Here is an 18,768-nt window from a genome sequence, read left to right as displayed (position 1 = left end):
CAGTGGAGACTCCTTGGAAAGCCCCTCAACGTTAGATAGAGGGTAAGAGTTTACAAGGCAGGGTCGATCCGTACAGCTTAAGGGCGCATTCCTCACTCATAGACAGACCCAACACAAAACACTATCTCTCCTGTATGTAAACCCAGACTACAGAGAAGGATCATACGTGGGAATGGAACACTTTCTCTCTGGCTGGTATCCCACTCATGGGAGGCCATATGGTGCTTACAGTATGGAATAGCTGGCTGAGCCAATCAGAGCCATGGTTCGGGCCTTGGAATCCCAGCACACAGGTTACCATAACAATTATGTCACTGGTTGAGAGTGGGTTCTTTGAGTGTTAATCCCGGGCAAGGGAGTTCTGCTTTGGTCACTTTGTCTCTACCCCTACACCATAGAGATTACATTGATAGCACATACACTACCAGTCAAAGGTTTGGACACACCTACTCATTCAAAGGTTTTTCTTTATTTGTACTATTTTCTATATTGTAGGATAATAGTGAAGACATCAAAACTATGAAATAACACATATGGAATCATGTAACCAAAAAAGTGTTAAACAAATCAAAATATATGTTATATTTGAGATTCTTCAAATAGCCACCCTTTGCCTTGATGACAGCTTTGCACACTCTTGGCATTCTCTCAACCAGCTTCATGAGGTAGTCACCTGGAATGCATTTCAGTTAACAGGTGTGCCTTCTTAAAAGTTAATTTGTGGAATTTCTTTCCTTCTTAATGTGTTTGAGCAAATCAGTTGTGTTGTAACAAGGTGGGGGGGTATACAGAAGATAGCCCTATTTGGTAAAATACCAAGTCCATATTATGGCAAGAACAGCTCAAATAAGCAAAGAGAAATGACAGTCCATCATTACTTTAAGACATGAAGGTCAGTCAATACGGAACATTTCAAGAACTTTGAAATTTTCTTCAAGTGCAGTCGCAAAAACCATCAAGAGCTATGATGAAACTGGCTCTCATGAGGACCGCCACTGGAATGGAAGACCCAGAGTTACCTCTGTTGCAGAGGATAAGTTCATTAGAGTTACCAGCCTCAGAAATTGAAGCCCAAATAAATGCTTCACAGAGTTCAAGTAACAGACACATCTCAACATCAACTGTTCAGAGGAGACTGTGTGAATCAGGCCTTCATGGTCGAATTGCTGCAAAGAAACCACTACTAAAGGACACCAATAAGAAGAAGAGACTTGCTTGGGCCAAGAAACACGAGCAATGGACATTGGTCTGGAGTCCAAATTTGAGATTTTGGTTCCAACCGCCGTGTCTTTGTGAGAAGCGGTGTGGGTGAACGGATGATCTCTGCATGTGTAGTTCCCACCGTAAAGCATGGAGGGGGAGGTGTTATGGTGTGGGGGTGCTTTGCTGGTGACACTGTCTGTGATTTATTTAGAATTCAAGGCACACTTAACCAGCATGGCTACCACAGCACTCTGCAGCGATACGCCATCCCATCTGGTTTGGGCTTAGTGGGACTATCATTTGTTTTTTAACAGGACAATGACCCAACACACCTCCAGGCTGTGTAAGGGCTATGTTACCAAGAAAGAGAGTGATGGAGTGCTGCATCAGATGACCTGGCCTCCACAATCCCCCGACCTCAACCCAATTGAGATGGTTTGGGATGAGTCGGACCGCAGAGTGAAGGAAAAGCAGCCAACAAGTCCTCAGCATATGTGGGAACTCCTTCAAGACTGTTGGAAAAGCATTCCAGGTGAAGCTGGTTAAGAGAATGCCAAGAGTGTGCAAAGCTGTCATCAAGGCAAAGGGTGGCTATTTGAAGAATCTCAAATATAAAATATATTTTGATTTGTTTAACACTTTTTTTGGTTACTACATGATTTCATATGTGTTATTTCAAAGTTTTGATCTCTTCACTATTATTCTACAATGTAGAAAATCATAAAAATAAAGACAAACCCTTGAATGAGTAGATGTGTCCAAACTTTTGACTGGTACTGTACATCAGGAGAGTTGTCTGTTTCATGTGTGATTTACATGTTTCCCCCAACATGGTTGCATTTAGAACACACAGGGCTCTGAGAAGTGTTGTTGTGAGCGAGAAATCACAAACACTAAAATAATGCTATATTTTTTGAATATTGTAAAAATAGACAAAGCGTTATATTTCATGTAACAATACATTAAATCAAAAACAATTGCTCTCATTGATTTGAATCGATGAATAGAACAGTGGAATTTGGAGATTTCTATTTCTCGAATCCTTACTCTTCCATGGCCCATTGTGGTTAGTACAGCCAAACAGTACTTCAGTGTTCTCTAGAGGAGAGAAGTGGGATGGAGCATCATAATACAATATTCTGTCTGTTCCAGTCTGATTTGCAGTCTTTCTACTCTCTCTTTGTGTAAGCTTTCCACTCCCTCATTGTGCATTTACAGTAACAAGGACCAAACTACTCATTTCATTTCCTCATGAAAAAAGAATGGTTTGAGATGCCACATACTTTTTGGGATCTGTTATGCATCTTCTTCCTAGGAGTAAATTGTTTGGCTTTTAGATCATCTGCGATAATTCTCTACTTCTGCCTCTTAATCTTTATAGGGTATTATTCTCAACTTGCTGCATGAAATTATTCTCACACCCTAAGGTGTTCTTACTTGATTATTAATAGTGTGTGCTCACATCAAAGACAGATAATTATTGTCATATTATAGAAATTGTTCTACCTTGACCTAAAAAGAATCAGCTCACCAACATTTTTAGAATTTCCAGATATTACAGACATGATACCCTTATATTTTGTGCCTTTGTCCTTTGGAATACTTCCAAGACTATACCATGTAGTCGAGAGGGTAAAACAGGACTCCCACAAGCCCAAAAGCCTGCTACTTTCAACTAAGCTCCATTTCCATGTGGGAGGTAGTGACATTGTATACATTTTGCCAAAAATGTAGAAACACATTTGAGTTGGTTAAGAGTTCCAACAGGTGTAGGATCTTAATTTGAGCCAGTTTTGTTACACCAGGAAAATAATTATGCAGCAACAGGAAATTTGAATTATTATGTGGATTATAATTAATGGAAATTTTTGTAGGTGTTGATACATTTTTCATTAGGGCAAATCAAGTCTAAAATTTCAAAGTGGAAATTACAAACCTTAGAAGACTTAAAGACTATTTTAAAAATTAAAATACACTACAGGTTTGCGTTTACTGTTTTGCAGGAAAGTTCTTAGCAACAAAAGCAATCAAATTAAGATCGTACATCTGTATAAAACAGTTTTTATATCTTGTCATGTGGATTACTTTCATAGATCCATCATTTAGATCCATCATTTCACTAGATCTTACTCGTGCCATGTGATGACGTGCGTCATCATTGATAGTGGATCAATCAGTGGATCAATGGTGTACGCACACACTCTGGACAGTCTCTAGCTTTATGACAGCCAATGGGATAACAGCATTCCACACACACACACACACATTACATTTGGTCGATGAGACATATTTATATCCACCTTGTCTCGATCACTGTCAGAGGTCATAGTTACAGGGGTGCAAGCATCAGGCACAGCATACACAATAGAAAAGCAGGTCATAGGCATCCTGTGTGTCCCTGAAACACAGATATATTACCCAACATGGCTCTTTAAGACATATAACCACACTGCAGTGTGTGTTAATGAGTCATCAGTCCTGTCTGAATCACTCCCCAGCCCTGCCAACTGCCTCTGCACCACACCCAGACCCATTCATTCACATTCACAGTCACACACGACCAGCATGGCCAAGGGTCTTCAGAAACAAATGCTGTGTTTCTGTGAATAGCAAAATATGTGACAAAGCAGAGCTTTTAAAAACAAATTGCAACGGAAATGTATTTCACATATTCCTTCTGCTTTGATGTGTTTTATTGTACTCTAAACACACACACACACACACACCCTGACTCACTCACAAGCCTTGTATGAATACTCCACATTTACAGTAATATCAGAAAGAGCAGGACCCCAGTGGTTGCTGCTGCCAAACAGCTTTCTCAGGGCCTCATTCATCCAGCCTTCTAGTCAATGTAAGGTCCTGGTCTTAGTAATTTAGACCTTTTGTAAGAGTGTGTCTGTCTGTGTGACTTCCTTCTGTCTGTTGGACTCGCCATCCAATCATTCTCATACATTCTCTAGCTTATTTACTTCAGTCTGACCTGAGTCTGGATTTGTTTTTTTCTTCTCAGTCTTTAAACAGATTGATTCAAAATGTTTTAGGTGATCATTTTATATGTATTTTGTTTCGTTCGTTAATATTCTATTAAAGTGTTTGTTTTTGATCACATGTTCGTGTTTGAGGTTTGTATTACAGTCCTAGAGCGGTTACAGTTGTTTTTACTAAAGTAAAATAACAGAATTGTGTATTACAATGTAGTAATATGATATCATTACACTCGGGGACTGACATGCTGTTTTCCATCAATGATGATTATGGCCTCTCAGTGATTTAATGTATTTCTATTGACACCTAGTGGTAAGAAAGATAACTGCACGATGTTGATCTTTTGAGTATTTAAAAAGCATGTCTGTCTAATGTGTATTCACCAGGACAGGTTTTGTCCGCAATCAATAAAACATAGAAAGGCAATATCTGTAGATTAATTTGAATTTAGTGCATGTCAATGATTGTGACTACAGCAATCTGAAAATCTGTTTATAGTTACTCAATTAGTAGGGTTTTACATTTTCTGAAAAGGAAATTCCTTACTCCTTACCAGGACCCCAATAATTCCAACACTCCATTGAACTGAAATATCCTATCCCAGACACTGAGAACACTGTATGTCAGTATAGTACACTAACACATTGTCTCACAGGCCTTAGCACAGAGCATATTCTTCTCTGTACTGGTCCTCTCTGCCTTATAAGGGCTAAAGGCATTTGATCGTCAACTTGATTGTCATCTGATTGCCATCATCTGTCTAAATTGTCGGCACACACACCTGGTTTCTATTCCAATGATAATTGCATATGTCACATGATCGGGCAAGTAAATACATCAGAAAATCTATAAATCAGTACCTAGAACAATTTTAGTTTTTAGTTTAGTTTATTAATTAGACTATTTAAATAAATAAAAACAAGCACACATAAAACTTGAAAAAGCCATACATGCACATGAGTAAAATCATCGAGGATAACACAATAAAGTCTGGGACTTATTTCGATTATGGTCCTCTTAAAACAAGATGGCTAGGCAAAATCCAACGCGGTTACACACAGTATGACAGCGAGATAATAAAACATAAAAACAAAGAAGAAGAACATCTGTCTCATCATTGCAGTTACATCGTAGGGGACATTCATATGGGCACAGAAGACATCAAACTGTTTTTACTTTATTTTTAAAGCTGCCCAGAGAGGACGTTGTTTTTATGGGCAGAGGCAACTTATTCCACTCTGAGGCTCCAGTGTACAAGACAGTACCTTTCCCAGCAATACTCCTGAACCTGTATAAGCACACATTAGCAACACCTGATCTGGTGCTGTGATTGTGTGCATCCCTAACATGGGGAAAATAATCAGTTAGATATCTGTGCGCAGAACCATAAATACTCCTGTAAACCAAACCCAGTCTAATCTGGGACACCCTAGCCTCAACAGGCAGCCAGTTTCTGAAAGCAGCTCCTGCCTATGTGAGTACATTTTACATTACATTTTCGTCATTTAGCAGACGCTCTTATCCAGAGCGACTTACAAATTGGTTTTTTTGGGGGTGGGATAAGGGGGGGGTAGAAGGATTACTTTATCCTATCCCAGGTATTCCTTAAAGAGGTGGGGTTTCAAGTGTCTCTGGAAGGTGGTGAGTGACTCCGCTGTCCTGGCGTCGTGAGGGAGCTTGTTCCACCATTGGGGTGCCAGAGCAGCGAACAGTTTTGACTGGGCTGAGCGGGAACTGTGCTTCCGCAGAGGTAGGTGGGCCAGCAGGCCAGAGGTGGATGAACGCAATGCCCTCGTTTGGGTGTAGGGACTGATCAGAGCCTGAAGGTACGGAGGTGCCGTTCCCCTCACAGCTCCGTAGGCAAGCACCATGGTCTTGTAGCAGATGCGAGCTTCAACTGGAAGCCAGTGGAGTGTGCGGAGGAGCGGGGTGACGTGAGAACTTGGGAAGGTTGAACACCAGACGGGCTGCGGCGTTCTGGATGAGTTGTAGGGGTTTAATGGCACAGGCAGGGAGCCCAGCCAACAGCGAGTTGCAGTAATCCAGACGGGAGATGACAAGTGCCTGGATTAGGACCTGTGCCGCTTCCTGTGTAAGGCAGGAATTTGGAAACCTACAGGATCGGGTCACCGCCTTGATGTTAGCGGAGAACGACAGGGTGTTGTCAAGGGTCATGCCAAGGCTCTTTGCACTCTGGGAGGAGGACACAACGGAGTTGTCAACCGTGATGGCGAGATCATGGAACGGGCAGTCCTTCCCCGGGAGGAAGAGCAGCTCCGTCTTGCCGAGGTTCAGCTTGAGGTGGTGATCCGTCATCCACACTGATATGTCACAGAGATGCGATTCGCCACCTGGTTATCAGAAGGGGGAAAGGAGAAGATAAATTGTGTAGTCTGCGTAGCAATGATAGGAGAGGCCATGTGAGGATATGACAGAGCCAAGTGACTTGGTGTATAGCGAGAATAGGCGAGGGCCTAGAACTGAGCCCTGGGGGACACCAGTGGTGAGAGCACGTGGTGCAGAGACAGATTCTCGCCACGCCACCTGGTAGGAGCGACCTGTCAGGTAGGACGCAATCCAAGAGTGAGCCGCGCTGGAGTTGCCCAACTCGGAGAGGGTGGAGAGGAGGATCTGATGGTTCACAGTATCAAAGGCAGCAGATAGGTCTAGAAGGACGAGAGCAGAGGAGAGAGAGTTAGCTTTAGCAGTGCGGAGAGCCTCCGTGACACAGAGAAGAGCAGTCTCTGTTGAATGACCAGTCTTGAAACCTGACTGGTTTGGATTAAGAAGGTCATTCTGAGAGAGATAGCAAGAGAGTTGGCTAAAGACGGCACGCTCAAGAGTTTTGGAGAGAAAAGAAAGAAGGGATACTGGTCTGTAGTTGTTGACATCGGAGGGATCGAGTGTAGGTTTTTTGAGAAGGGGTGCAACTCTCGCTCTCTTTAAGACGGAAGGGACATAGCCAGCGGTCAAGGATGAGTTGTTGAGCGAGGTGAGGTAAGGGAGAAGGTCTCCGGAAATGGTCTGGAGAAGAGAGGAGGGGATAGGGTCAAGTGGGCAGGTTGTTGGCAGCTAGCCATCACAAGTCGCAAGATTTCATCTGGAGAGAGAGGGGAGAAAGAAGTCTTCAATACTACCCTGATCAGCTTATTCTGGAGCTTCCCCTTCATAAATTTAGATAAACCCCAAAATAGAATGCATATAGATTATATACGAATAATACAAAATATACAACACCACTAGATGGGTGTATCGAACACAAATAAGAGGCAAAATACCAGTTACAGAAAACACTTCAATGACAATTCTTCATTCATGCCTTCATGCCTGATGGGTGGAGAGTTTTTAAATAGAACATCCACCTACATTCTGTCTGGAGAAGACTTAATTCAAGCTTACCACCCCTACGTGAATGTTTTATCTGCTGTATAGCACAGAAGGATATGGAGGAGACGGGGCCTCTGAGAAATGACATGCGATAGGGGATTTAGGGTAATTTCTCCTTACAGCACTCTTGTGTTCTATAATACTTGTTCTTATCGGTCTACAGGTTTTGCCCACATATTGCTTATTGCATGGAAAAGAGATAAGGTATATGACGTTAGAAGAGCTGCATGTGAGGAACTGTTTGATAGTGTATTGTGATTAGGCATAAATAGCGCGTCTCGATACATTGTGTAACTAGATACCGTCCCTCCAACCATATGAATGCTGGAATATGTTCAACCTCCCACATACCCCTGCAGAGAAGATCCTATGTGTTGCACCAAAATGTACAGTGAAATCAATAGGAGAGCAATGTGGATACATCAGAAGGAAGAGTTGGAGTAAAAAGAGAAGTTCACAGGTTATGATGAAAGATTCATACAAACTAAATATATGACCTTATTGAGTTTTAGCCCATTGTATACTTTTTAAAGTAAAGCAGGACTCTTATACTTTTGATAAAAGGAAAGAAAACATTTAAACAATGTTTCTCCTGGTAAATAATTTTCAGCCCAAAAACTCTCCTTTGAACCAAATACATTCAAACTAATATTTACATTTACATTTACATTTTCGTCATTTAGCAGACGCTCTTATCCAGAGCGACTTAAAAATTGGATATAATGGCCTTACTATAATAATAATGACTTAGAATATCAATACCTTATGGTATTCAAAAACAAGATTGTGACATCTTTAAAAACATGACGTCATGATAAATGACACAATACAAAGACTGAATTCATTGTGTTGATGTTCTCCAAACATTTGAAGTTAGAACTCTTGAATTCCAATGAAATGCCATTGATCTGGCAAATACAGAGCAAATGTGTTTACTAAAGATCTAAACGGTCATTTATTTATAAAAAAAGATGTATACATTTTATATTCAGCCTTTGGGAATGGTGGAAAAAAAATTAAGCTCTTATTACTGCCCTCATAAACAAGTCTGTTCCCACCACACTAGGGGTTTGGGGGTGGTTTGAGGGATGGACCCTCCCCTCCCTCTGGCTTGCTCAGTCTTAAGCGGTTGCGTCGGTGGCTGTTTTTTCTTCTTCTTCAGGCAGCTGAGCGGGTTAGGATTGGAGATTTTCCTCTTACGCTTCTTGCCCCGGCGCTCTCCATCCTGCCCGTTCCCCTGCACCTCCTTCAGGCTGTTGATGCTCTGCTGCTGGGCTGGTGTGACCATCTCTCCCAGAGCCACAGCCTGCACATGGTTCACCGAGCACGGGCTGGGCTTGTTCAACACTATGGTGTTGAAGATGATATACAGAAGAGGCACGCCTAGGATCTTCTTTAGGCCTGCTGTCACCTCTTGGTCCTATCAGACAAACCAGATGTTGCTTTGGCTAACACATTTATTACTTGAGTGTACATTCTAAGCAGACGTATGGTGGGTACATCCACCACAGGCTCTCCAGCAGAATAACTAGCCCTGAGAGAATATGTTAAACATACAGTGGGGGGAAAAAGTATTTAGTCAGCCACCAATTGTGCAAGTTCTCCCACTTAAAAAGATGAGAGAGGCCTGTAAATTTCATCATAGGTACACGTCAACTATGACAGACAAAATGAGAATTTTTTTGGCCCATTCCTCCATGCAGATCTCCTCTAGAGCAGTGATGTTTTGGGGTTGTCGCTGGGCAACACGGACTTTCAACTCCCTCCAAAGATTTTCTATGGGGTTGAGATCTGGAGACTGGCTAGGCCACTCCAGGACCTTGAAATGCTTCTTACGAAGCCACTCCTTCGTTGCCCGGGCGGTGTGTTTGGGATCATTGTCATGCTGAAAGACCCAGCCACGTTTCATCTTCAATGCCCTTGCTGATGGAAGGAGGTTTTCACTCAAAATCTCACGATACATGGCCCCATTCATTCTTTCCTTTACACGGATCAGTCGTCCTGGTCCCTTTGCAGAAAAACAGCCCCAAAGCATGATGTTTCCACCCCCATGCTTCACAGTAGGTATGGTGTTCTTTGGATGCAACTCAGCATTCTTTGTCCTCCAAACACGACGAGTTGAGTTTTTACCAAAAAGTTATATTTTGGTTTCATCTGACCATATGACATTCTCCCAATCCTCTTCTGGATCATCCAAATGCACTCTAGCAAACTTCAGACGGGCCTGGACATGTACTGGCTTAAGCAGGGGGACACATCTGGCACTGCAGGATTTGAGTCCCTGGCGGCGTAGTGTGTTACTGATGGTAGGCTTTGTTACTTTGGTCCCAGCTCTCTGCAGGTCATTCACTAGGTTCCCCCGTGTGGTTCTGGGATTTTTGCTCACCGTTCTTGTGATCATTTTGACCCCATGGGGTGAGATCTTGCGTGGAGCCCCAGATCGAGGGAGATTATCAGTGGTCTTGTATGTCTTCCATTTCCTAATAATTGCTCCCACAGTTGATTTCTTCAAACCAAGCTGCTTACCTATTGCCTGGTGCAGGTCTACAATTTTGTTTCTGGTGTCTTTTGACAGCTCTTTGGTCTTGGCCATAGTGGAGTTTGGAGTGTGACTGTTTGAGGTTGTGGACAGGTGTCTTTTATACTGATAACAAGTTCAAACAGGTGCCATTAATACAGGTAACAAGTGGAGGACAGAGGAGCCTCTTAAAGAATAAGTTACAGGTCTGTGAGAGCCAGAAATCTTGCTTGTTTGTAGGTGACCAAATACTTATTTTCCACCATAATTTGCAATTAAATTCATTAAAAATCCTACAATGTGATTTTCTGGATTTTTTTTTCTCGTCTGTCATAGTTGACGTGTACCTAGGATGAAAATTACAGGCCTCTCTCATCTTTTTAAGTGGGAGAACTTGCACAATTGGTGGCTGACTAAATACTTTTTTCCCCCACTGTACAAGCATTGCATTATACCTTGTCTGCAATGTGGCTACATCGCATTTGGTATTGGTATTATCGTATTGTATTAGGATCCCCATTAGCTGATGCGATAGCAGCAGCTACTCTTCCTGGGGTCCACACAAAACATGAAACATGACATAATACAGAACATTAATAGACAAGAACAGCTCAAGGACAGAACTACATAAATGTACATTTAAATGTAGGCTTAGACTACTAATGGGCTGATCAAAGTATGGTCTAATTACAGGGACTTATAGGAACAGATGCACTGTCCTATGCCTAATAGGATGCATTTCAAACAGCATTCTGTCTGACAGCACAACATCAGCAACTTTGAAAAAGAAGAAACTGAAGTGATATGCAAGTTATGTGATTATTTTCAGGTGGTTACATTTAAACAAATGCAGTCTATGGACACCAAAATGAGTTACAAACTGTATTTACAACAATGCAAGAAATGGTAGAAAGTTCTAAAAAAAAATACATAAGCAATTAGATAGATTGATTATTCAACTAAATCTTGCAAGTCGTTCAGAAGTTCTACCGATGACATCCAAAAGTCAGCCTCCAGTTGTACATAGATGTCTGTGATGTTGAAGTGAAACATACAAATATCATCAAGGGCCAGGGGACTCTGTCTTCCCTTGACGCTGTTTATTCTACTCCTTTCATGAACTCTAAGAACTCTGGAACAAAGGGCAGGGAAAAGGGAGTGATTTAGTCAACTACAATCTTAATTGAACACAAAGAAAAACATTTTCCTCACTTTGGTCACTACACTGCTTTACTTGTGAATAATATGTTACCATGCTTAATTTATATTGGCAATTTCCTTTTCTAGCAGTGAAATATCCAGCTGTTCAATTGCATCATTATCATGAATACAAGATCAGAGGAAGGAATTATTCTGTCTCTACAGTATGTGGTTAACTTTCATTGTCAAAACCTCACCGTCGTAGTCGATTTTCCCGTCGTTGTTCTTGTCTCCGTCCTTCATGAGCTCCTCGATGTCGTCCTCAGTGATGGCCTCCCCTGTGGCCTCCAGCATTACCTTCAGCTCCTCCAGGTCTATGTAGCCGTCTGCATTCCTGGGGGGCATAGGAGAGGAGGATTATTTATACTGCTTTACAAATCTGTTCCTGCTGGGACCACCCATACAAAAATGTATGCACGCATGACTGTAAGTCACTTTGGATAAAAGCGTCTGCTAAATGGCACATATGATTATTATTTTCCGTATTGACTGACCTTCATGTCGTAAAGTAATGATGGACTGTCGTTTCTCTTTGCTTATTTGAGCTGTTCTTGCCATAATATGGACTTGGTATTTTACCAAAAAGGGCTATCTTCTATATACCCCCCTACCTTGTCACAACACAACTGATTGGCTGAAACGCATTAAGAAGGAAAGAAATTCCACAAATTAACGTTTAAGGCACACCTGTTAATTGAAATGCATTCCAGGTGACTACCTCATGAAGCTGGTTGAGAGAATTCCAAGAGTGTGCAAAGCTGTCATCAAGGCAAAGGTTGGCTATTTGAAGAATCTCAAATATAAAATATATTTTGATTTGTTTAACACTTTTTTGGTTACTACATGATTCCATGTGTTATTACATAGTTTTGATGTCTTCATTATTATTCTACAATGTAGAAAATAGTAAAAAAATAAAGAAAAACCCTTGAATGAGTAGGTGTTCTAAAACTTTTGACCGGTAGTGTATATCAACCATGTCGGTGCTGCACATTGGTGATAGACAGGGTAAGGTACTCCTATACCGTGTTGAACATGTTAGTCCTGGTGAAAAGCACTTTATAAATCCAATACGCTATAATCCATCCATAAACTGTGGGTTAGTTGGGTAAGACTATGAAGAGTTACTTTTCCAGACTTCATCCCCCTTATGAGTCTCCGTATGTACTTATGAGGATAAACATACTTGTCAAACATGCAGAAGAGATCTGCCAGTTCCTCCTCTGTTTTCCCTTTGCTGTCGTCCTTCATGCACCTCACCATCATCACCAGGAACTCATCAAAGTCCACCGTCCCACTGCCTGCAAAGACACAGCAACAGGATGATGTCACACAACGTTTTGGGTCAAGGAGCCTGTCTTTGATATATAGACCTTCATTTGATCACTCTTTTGTTGCTGAGAATTTTCCTGCACCGCAGGAAATGCATATGAGCTTCGGGATTTGCATAAATTCACTGAAAACCTTCACCAACACACGGTTATATTAACCGTATTGCAGTTTTCATGTAGCCTACTTTTGGCCAGCTAATAGCCTAACCACTGATCAAGCAACATTATGGACTAAACGTTATTTGGCTATGACAATATAGGTCAAATTAAGATCCTACATATGTAGCTGTTACACGTGACGAGATACTCTACTCAGCCATGTGATGTTTTTCTTTTGTGTGTTTACGGTCTTAGAAAGAACAGTGTACAACTGTCCCTGGTGAACCATCAATGAGGCATGAATTGGCCTTTTGATGAGCAGACTACAAGTGCTTGTCTTTGTTGTGTACCATTCTTGTCCACGTCTGATGAGCTCACCAAATACTCTCATACGTGAATCATTATGGGAACTATCGATGGGAAATAAATGGGCCTATTGTGATAATTTGAGTCTCTCTTTCATGTGTGTGTGTGTTTACCGTCTTCATCCACCTCGTCGATCATCTCCTGCAGCTCCTCGGGGGTGGGGTTCTGCCCCAGCATCCTCATCACCTTGCCCAGCTCCTTGGTGCTGATGCAGCCGTCCTCCGCATCCTGGACAAAGATGTCAAAGGCCGCCTTGAACTCTGCAACACACAGCACAGCACAGCACAGGACCATGCTTCTTATTCTGTTCCCACTCCCTCCTTTTTTCATGGTCAGTTATATGTGTGGGCTACTGTAGTGTAAGAGATACTTTCTCAGTCAATCATCTTATTTAATCTTCTGAGAAATCTAACGTTTACTTTTCATTTAGGCCTGAAGTAGAGAATGGTAAAAAAATGTAAGCCTAATATTGTTATAGATGTGATTCAATTGAGCAAAACTTGAGGATATATCCCACATAAGTTAGCAAACCATAATGAAATACAGATGAATACACATTTTACATACCGTTTTTCTGCTCGTCTGTCAGCTGCTCTACCTATTTAAGAAAGGGAAAGTTTTCAGAAGCAATCGAATCAATATATTTTATGGAATCCATTCTTTAACTGCAGTTGTACATTACTTTTACAACCACATATCATAACGTTTGATTTACTGTTTTTCTTTGATAAGCATAATATCATATTTTGCATTCTTGCAATAACATGTGTGTGATACCTCTATTACCTTTGTTCTTCCATTCATTTTAATCTTATTTGTGGAGTTTTCAAATTCAGCTGTGAGAAAGGTCCAGTCCTAAATCATAAATATTTGATAGAGAAATCTAGTGTATGAAAATAATCCTTCAGAGGATTTACAGTAAACTCCAGAAGGCGGAACCCATTCTCTGGAACAGTTCACCTCAAATGTTTCTTTAATTTACACAAAGCTTATTCACCCACCAAAGGTACAGTTATTTTTGGTCCTTCACACTTGGTCATCCATCCTGGAAAAGCTACCGCAAATGAGAGGGCGACAGCTGCTTATATAAGAGTTATTGTCTGTTGTCCACCACAAATTAAACACACACTCCGTTGGTGATGATCTATAGGAAAAAGAGCAATGTCCATCCAAACATTGCTAGGCAGATAAACATACAGGGGGGGGGGGGGGGGGGGGGGTATCTAGACCTGAAGCCCTCTTCTGACATCACAGAAACACACATGCAGGAGGCTCTGAGCAACTGGCCTAAATTAGCCCATGAGAAGTGGGACTGCTCCATTTGTAGTCATGAATGAACCCACAGTGTGGACCAGGGGCATCTGACCCCTGGAGTGCTCCTATCAACCCTGATAGGCTTCAAGAGGCACGGCATCTAGATGTATGGTATCTCGCCTCTCTCGTCAAAGGCTGGTGTTGTGTGTGTTCGCTTGACAGACACAGTTTGTTATGGAAGTTGAATTATCTGTGCAATGTCAGAATTACAAATTGCAAAATTCTTGGACATTTGGCTAGGGAATATCCATATGTACCTCATTTGAAGGAATTGTTTATCTGAAAAATGTTACCCTCTATAAAGTTTTTTACTAAATATTACAGGTACCTTTCATTAAAATCAAGGGTGAATCCTGAAGTGTTCATTTGAAATTGTAACCTGCCTAAACCTTTACACTGCATCAACCTTTACACAGAAATCTGACAACAACAATTTGGACCTAACTTGGCAGAGACCACATAACCAAAAAACTTGTCTCACCTATCACTGAAAATCCCAAATTGAGCAATATTTCAATCAATTCTTATATTATGATGCTCCCTACCAAATACAAACACTTTCACAGTCTCCCCAGACAATGTACCCTGTTGTAGGAGTGGAGTGGGACATACCGCTGCTTTGTAGATGTCGTTCATGGTGGCGGCTTGGCTTGGCCGCTGCCCGTCTGTCCGTGGGGTGTAGTGGCACAGATGAGGGAGTTAGAGCACAGCTAGGAGCAGGACACTGGCCACATCCTGGGAGGGTTTTATAACTGGAGCCTGGCAGGGCCTGGTCCCTCTCTACCCTGCTTGCCTGTCCAGCCCCCTGGGTGTCTCACGTGCATCTGTGTGTGTGTGTGTGTGTGTGTGTGTGTGTGTGTGTGTGTGTGTGTGTGTGTGTGTGTGCGTGTGCGTGTGCGTGTGTGTGTGTGTGTGTCACAATAGCCAGGCTCAGATAAAAATGTGTCCGCTCTTAGGGGGCACACTTTGGAATGGAATGAAGTGAAGGGGAATGCATTGCGAACCGTAATCTCCAGGGAGGGGGCTAGAGACACTCTACATTCCACCATTAGACTGTGACCAGAGGGGCAAAGGAGAGGGACGGGGAGGGCAGACCAGAGCAAATGGGGGCTTGGAACAGGAGCGGGCATAGGGTGAGTAACTGTGAACAGAGCATGGGGTTCAGGGGGGGGAGGCAGGGTGATTCGGAACAGAGGGTTAAAGCCTGCCATTACCAAACACAATCACAGAGGTGTGTGTTTGTGTGTTGTGGAGTGGGAGGGGTCTGCAGCATATAGGAGTGTGCATCACAGGAGGTTGGTGGCACCTTAATTGGGGAGGATGGAGCGGAATGGTATCAAATAAATCAAATACATGATATGCCATTCCATTTACTCAGTTCCAGCCATTATTATGAGCCGTCCTCCCCTCAGCAGCCTACACTGGTGTGCGTGTGTTTGTGAGTGTGCACGTGCGTGGGTGTGTCTGCGTGTGTCACTAATACACATTTAACTGACAAGGGCTTTTGTCCTATTTTGAATTATCTTATCTGACACTTTCCATTCAAAATGTCAGCTAACTCCCTCCAAATTAAGATTGTACAGTTAAATGTAAATGTACTCTAATGGATGAATGTATAGATTGTACTACTCATTGACTAACAGCATTTTACAACATAGCATTCTGAAGAAAAAAGGAAATAAAAAAACGTTGAAAAATATAGAGTTAACAATATATTTTATTATATAATACATGTGATAGTGGGCCCATGAACCTATATAAACCACATAAAGTCAGTCAGCAGAGGGCGGTGTTGACTGTGTGTTGTTTTAATAGAGATGTTGTTACGCAGGTAGGTGTGCAACAGAACATTCCATTTATCAACACCGGGCTCAAGTCAGAAATCTGGGTCAAATACAAGAACGTGAATTTGCCTAAAAACATGTGAAAACATGAATGAAATAGACACCTTACAATAGACTAAGGAATATCATTCCTTTGTGCAGTGAATATCATGGGTAGGCCTACAGACAAGCCTATTGTGGATGTGGAATGAAATAGTAGCACCTCAGCTCACCCCTCTGGACACATCTGAACCCAAATCACGTCCTCGACTACAACAGAATGAACCATTTAAGCCACAGAATTTCCAATATATTCCTGCTACTGTGCTGCACTCTCCCCGCTATCCCACTGACTTGGATAGGAAAGGACAGCCACTCCAAAGGCATCACACATGTGCCTCATGTGCCTTGTCAATATCATCCATTTGTATACACACACAGTTTCTTCTACACAGGAATATTATTCAGAGACACTGAATATGACCATCAGCATCCCCTCAAAATCTTGCCATGCGTGACGGCTCTGAGACCCACATAGTGTGACAGTACTAATGAAGGTATAGTGCTGAGACAGGGACTCTGAGTGATTGGTGATCCTGCTGGGTTCTAATGGGATGCTAATGGGGACTGGCACAGCTTATGAACATCGCAACACAACAACACAACAGCAGCCCAGAGAGAGAATTGAATTGAGAGAGAGAGAGAGAGAGAGAGAGAGAGAGAGAGAGAGAGAGAGAGAGAGAGAGAGAGAGAGAGAGAGAGAGAGAGAGAGAGAGAGAGAGCGAGAGAGAGAGAGAGAGTGCGAGAGAGAAAGCTTGAAACATCTCTCATAGCACAACATTCACAGAGACAGAGGCCACACTGAACCATCACCATTGTTCACTTTTCATAGATGTTTCACAGGCAGACCCCACAATGTAGAAACATCACTCACCTACAGAACATTCACGCAGAGAGAGACAGGTTGGAAACACCATCATCACTCATGAAGACGAGTGTCAGTCACAGACAGAGCCGTCATAGACCACACTGAACTAACATCATCATTCACATACAGAGAGCCTGCACTGAACTAACATCATCATTCACATACAGAGAGCCTGCACTGAACTAACATCATCACTCACATCTACAGCTTTCATAGAGATAGATAGATCCCTCACAGCGCAGCCTGGTCTCATAGACTAGACGTAACATAGTAAAGTAAATCTGGGTCACTCAAAGTAGTATGATATGTTATGTTTGGTATGGTTACATACGACAGATGGTTACTTAAGGCAAAAATGAAAGTAGGGTAGTTGGTCGGGGTGGATGGATGGGCATATAACGCGAACATCTAGCAATCCACAGATTACGAATTTGAATCTCATCACAGACAACTTTAGCATTTTAGCTAATTAGCTACTTTGCAACTACTTAGCATGTTAGCTAACCCTTCCCCTAGCCCTAACCCTTTTAGTTAACCCTTCCCCTAACCCTAGCCCTAACCCCGAGCCTAGCTAACGTTAGCCAGCTAGCTAATGTTAGCCACCTAGCCACCTAGCTAGAATTCGTAACATATCATAAGTTTAGCAAATTCGTACCATATAGTGTGTTTTGCAAATTCGTAATATATTGTACGTTTTGCAAATTTGTAACATTTATTACGGATTGTAATTCGTAACATATCATACTAAATGGGGCGGCAGGTAGCTTAGAGGTTAAGAGCGTTGTGCCAGTAACCAAAAGGTCGCTGGTTCTAATCCCCGAGCCGACTAGGTGAAGAATCTGTCGATGTGCCCTTGAGCAAGACACTTAACCCTAATTGCTGCTGTAAGTCGCTCTGGATAAGAGCGTCTGCTAAATGACTAAAATGTAAATGTAAAATGTGATGGACATCCACAAATTAATACATACAAAACGTAACATAATACACTAAATGGAGTGTCTCGGATTTACTTACAGAATAATACAAAATGCTCTGAGACCAAGTTGCACAGAGAGAGAAAGACCCCACCAACAAAGAAACTTCACAGAGAGAGAGACTGATCTGAACAACATCAGTAACACATGTATCCATGGCCCTCACAGACAGATAGTTCTCATAGGGAGACCCTGCCTGAATCCAACAGCCATCACACTTTCTAGTGTGACAATACACATCATTGATATGAAACAAACAAGGAATGGAATCTCAACATATATTTCTATAGAGAGAAGATAATATTTAATTTTTTTGTGTAATAAGGTTAAACTCAGGGCTAACTAGCATAAAGGATTATGGGAGATTGATGCAGGGGGTACTGTCATTCCTATAGTACACATCTCTTCAGTCTTTCCCATTTCGCCTCAAAACACATCATGACAATGTTCACAGTGAAACGATGCAAGACGTCCCCATTTTACCTGCTGCACCTCACTCCATTGACATGCAAGGTAAGCTGTGTGTCATCATTGGTGAGGTTGGTTTCCTCTCCTGTTTGCTATCATCTCCCATCAAAGCATGCTGATGAGTCTACAGTATCCACCAGACAGATGAGCTGAGCGTATGTTGTTCCAG

At 42.0% G+C, this 18,768-nt stretch overlaps 1 protein-coding gene across 1 annotated transcript; it reads right to left on the bottom strand.

The window, feature by feature from the left end:
- Positions 1-11,196: 11,196 nt before the first annotated feature.
- LOC311149636 (troponin C, slow skeletal and cardiac muscles-like) lies at positions 11,197-15,042 on the bottom strand (the record flags this gene model as incomplete). Its single annotated transcript, XM_084186829.1, has 6 exons — positions 11,197-11,228; positions 11,494-11,630; positions 12,483-12,597; positions 13,206-13,352; positions 13,660-13,690; positions 15,019-15,042. The coding sequence occupies 6 exons, from the start codon at positions 15,040-15,042 to the stop codon at positions 11,197-11,199; spliced, it is 486 nt and encodes a 161-aa protein (XP_084042955.1).
- Between the last annotated feature and the right edge of the window lie 3,726 nt (positions 15,043-18,768).

Source organism: Coregonus lavaretus, assembly GCF_964263955.1.
Source record: "Coregonus lavaretus genome assembly, chromosome: 22".
In the NCBI taxonomy this organism is placed as follows: Eukaryota; Metazoa; Chordata; class Actinopteri; order Salmoniformes; family Salmonidae; genus Coregonus; species Coregonus lavaretus.
This window is presented reverse-complemented; position numbering and strand designations above follow the sequence as displayed.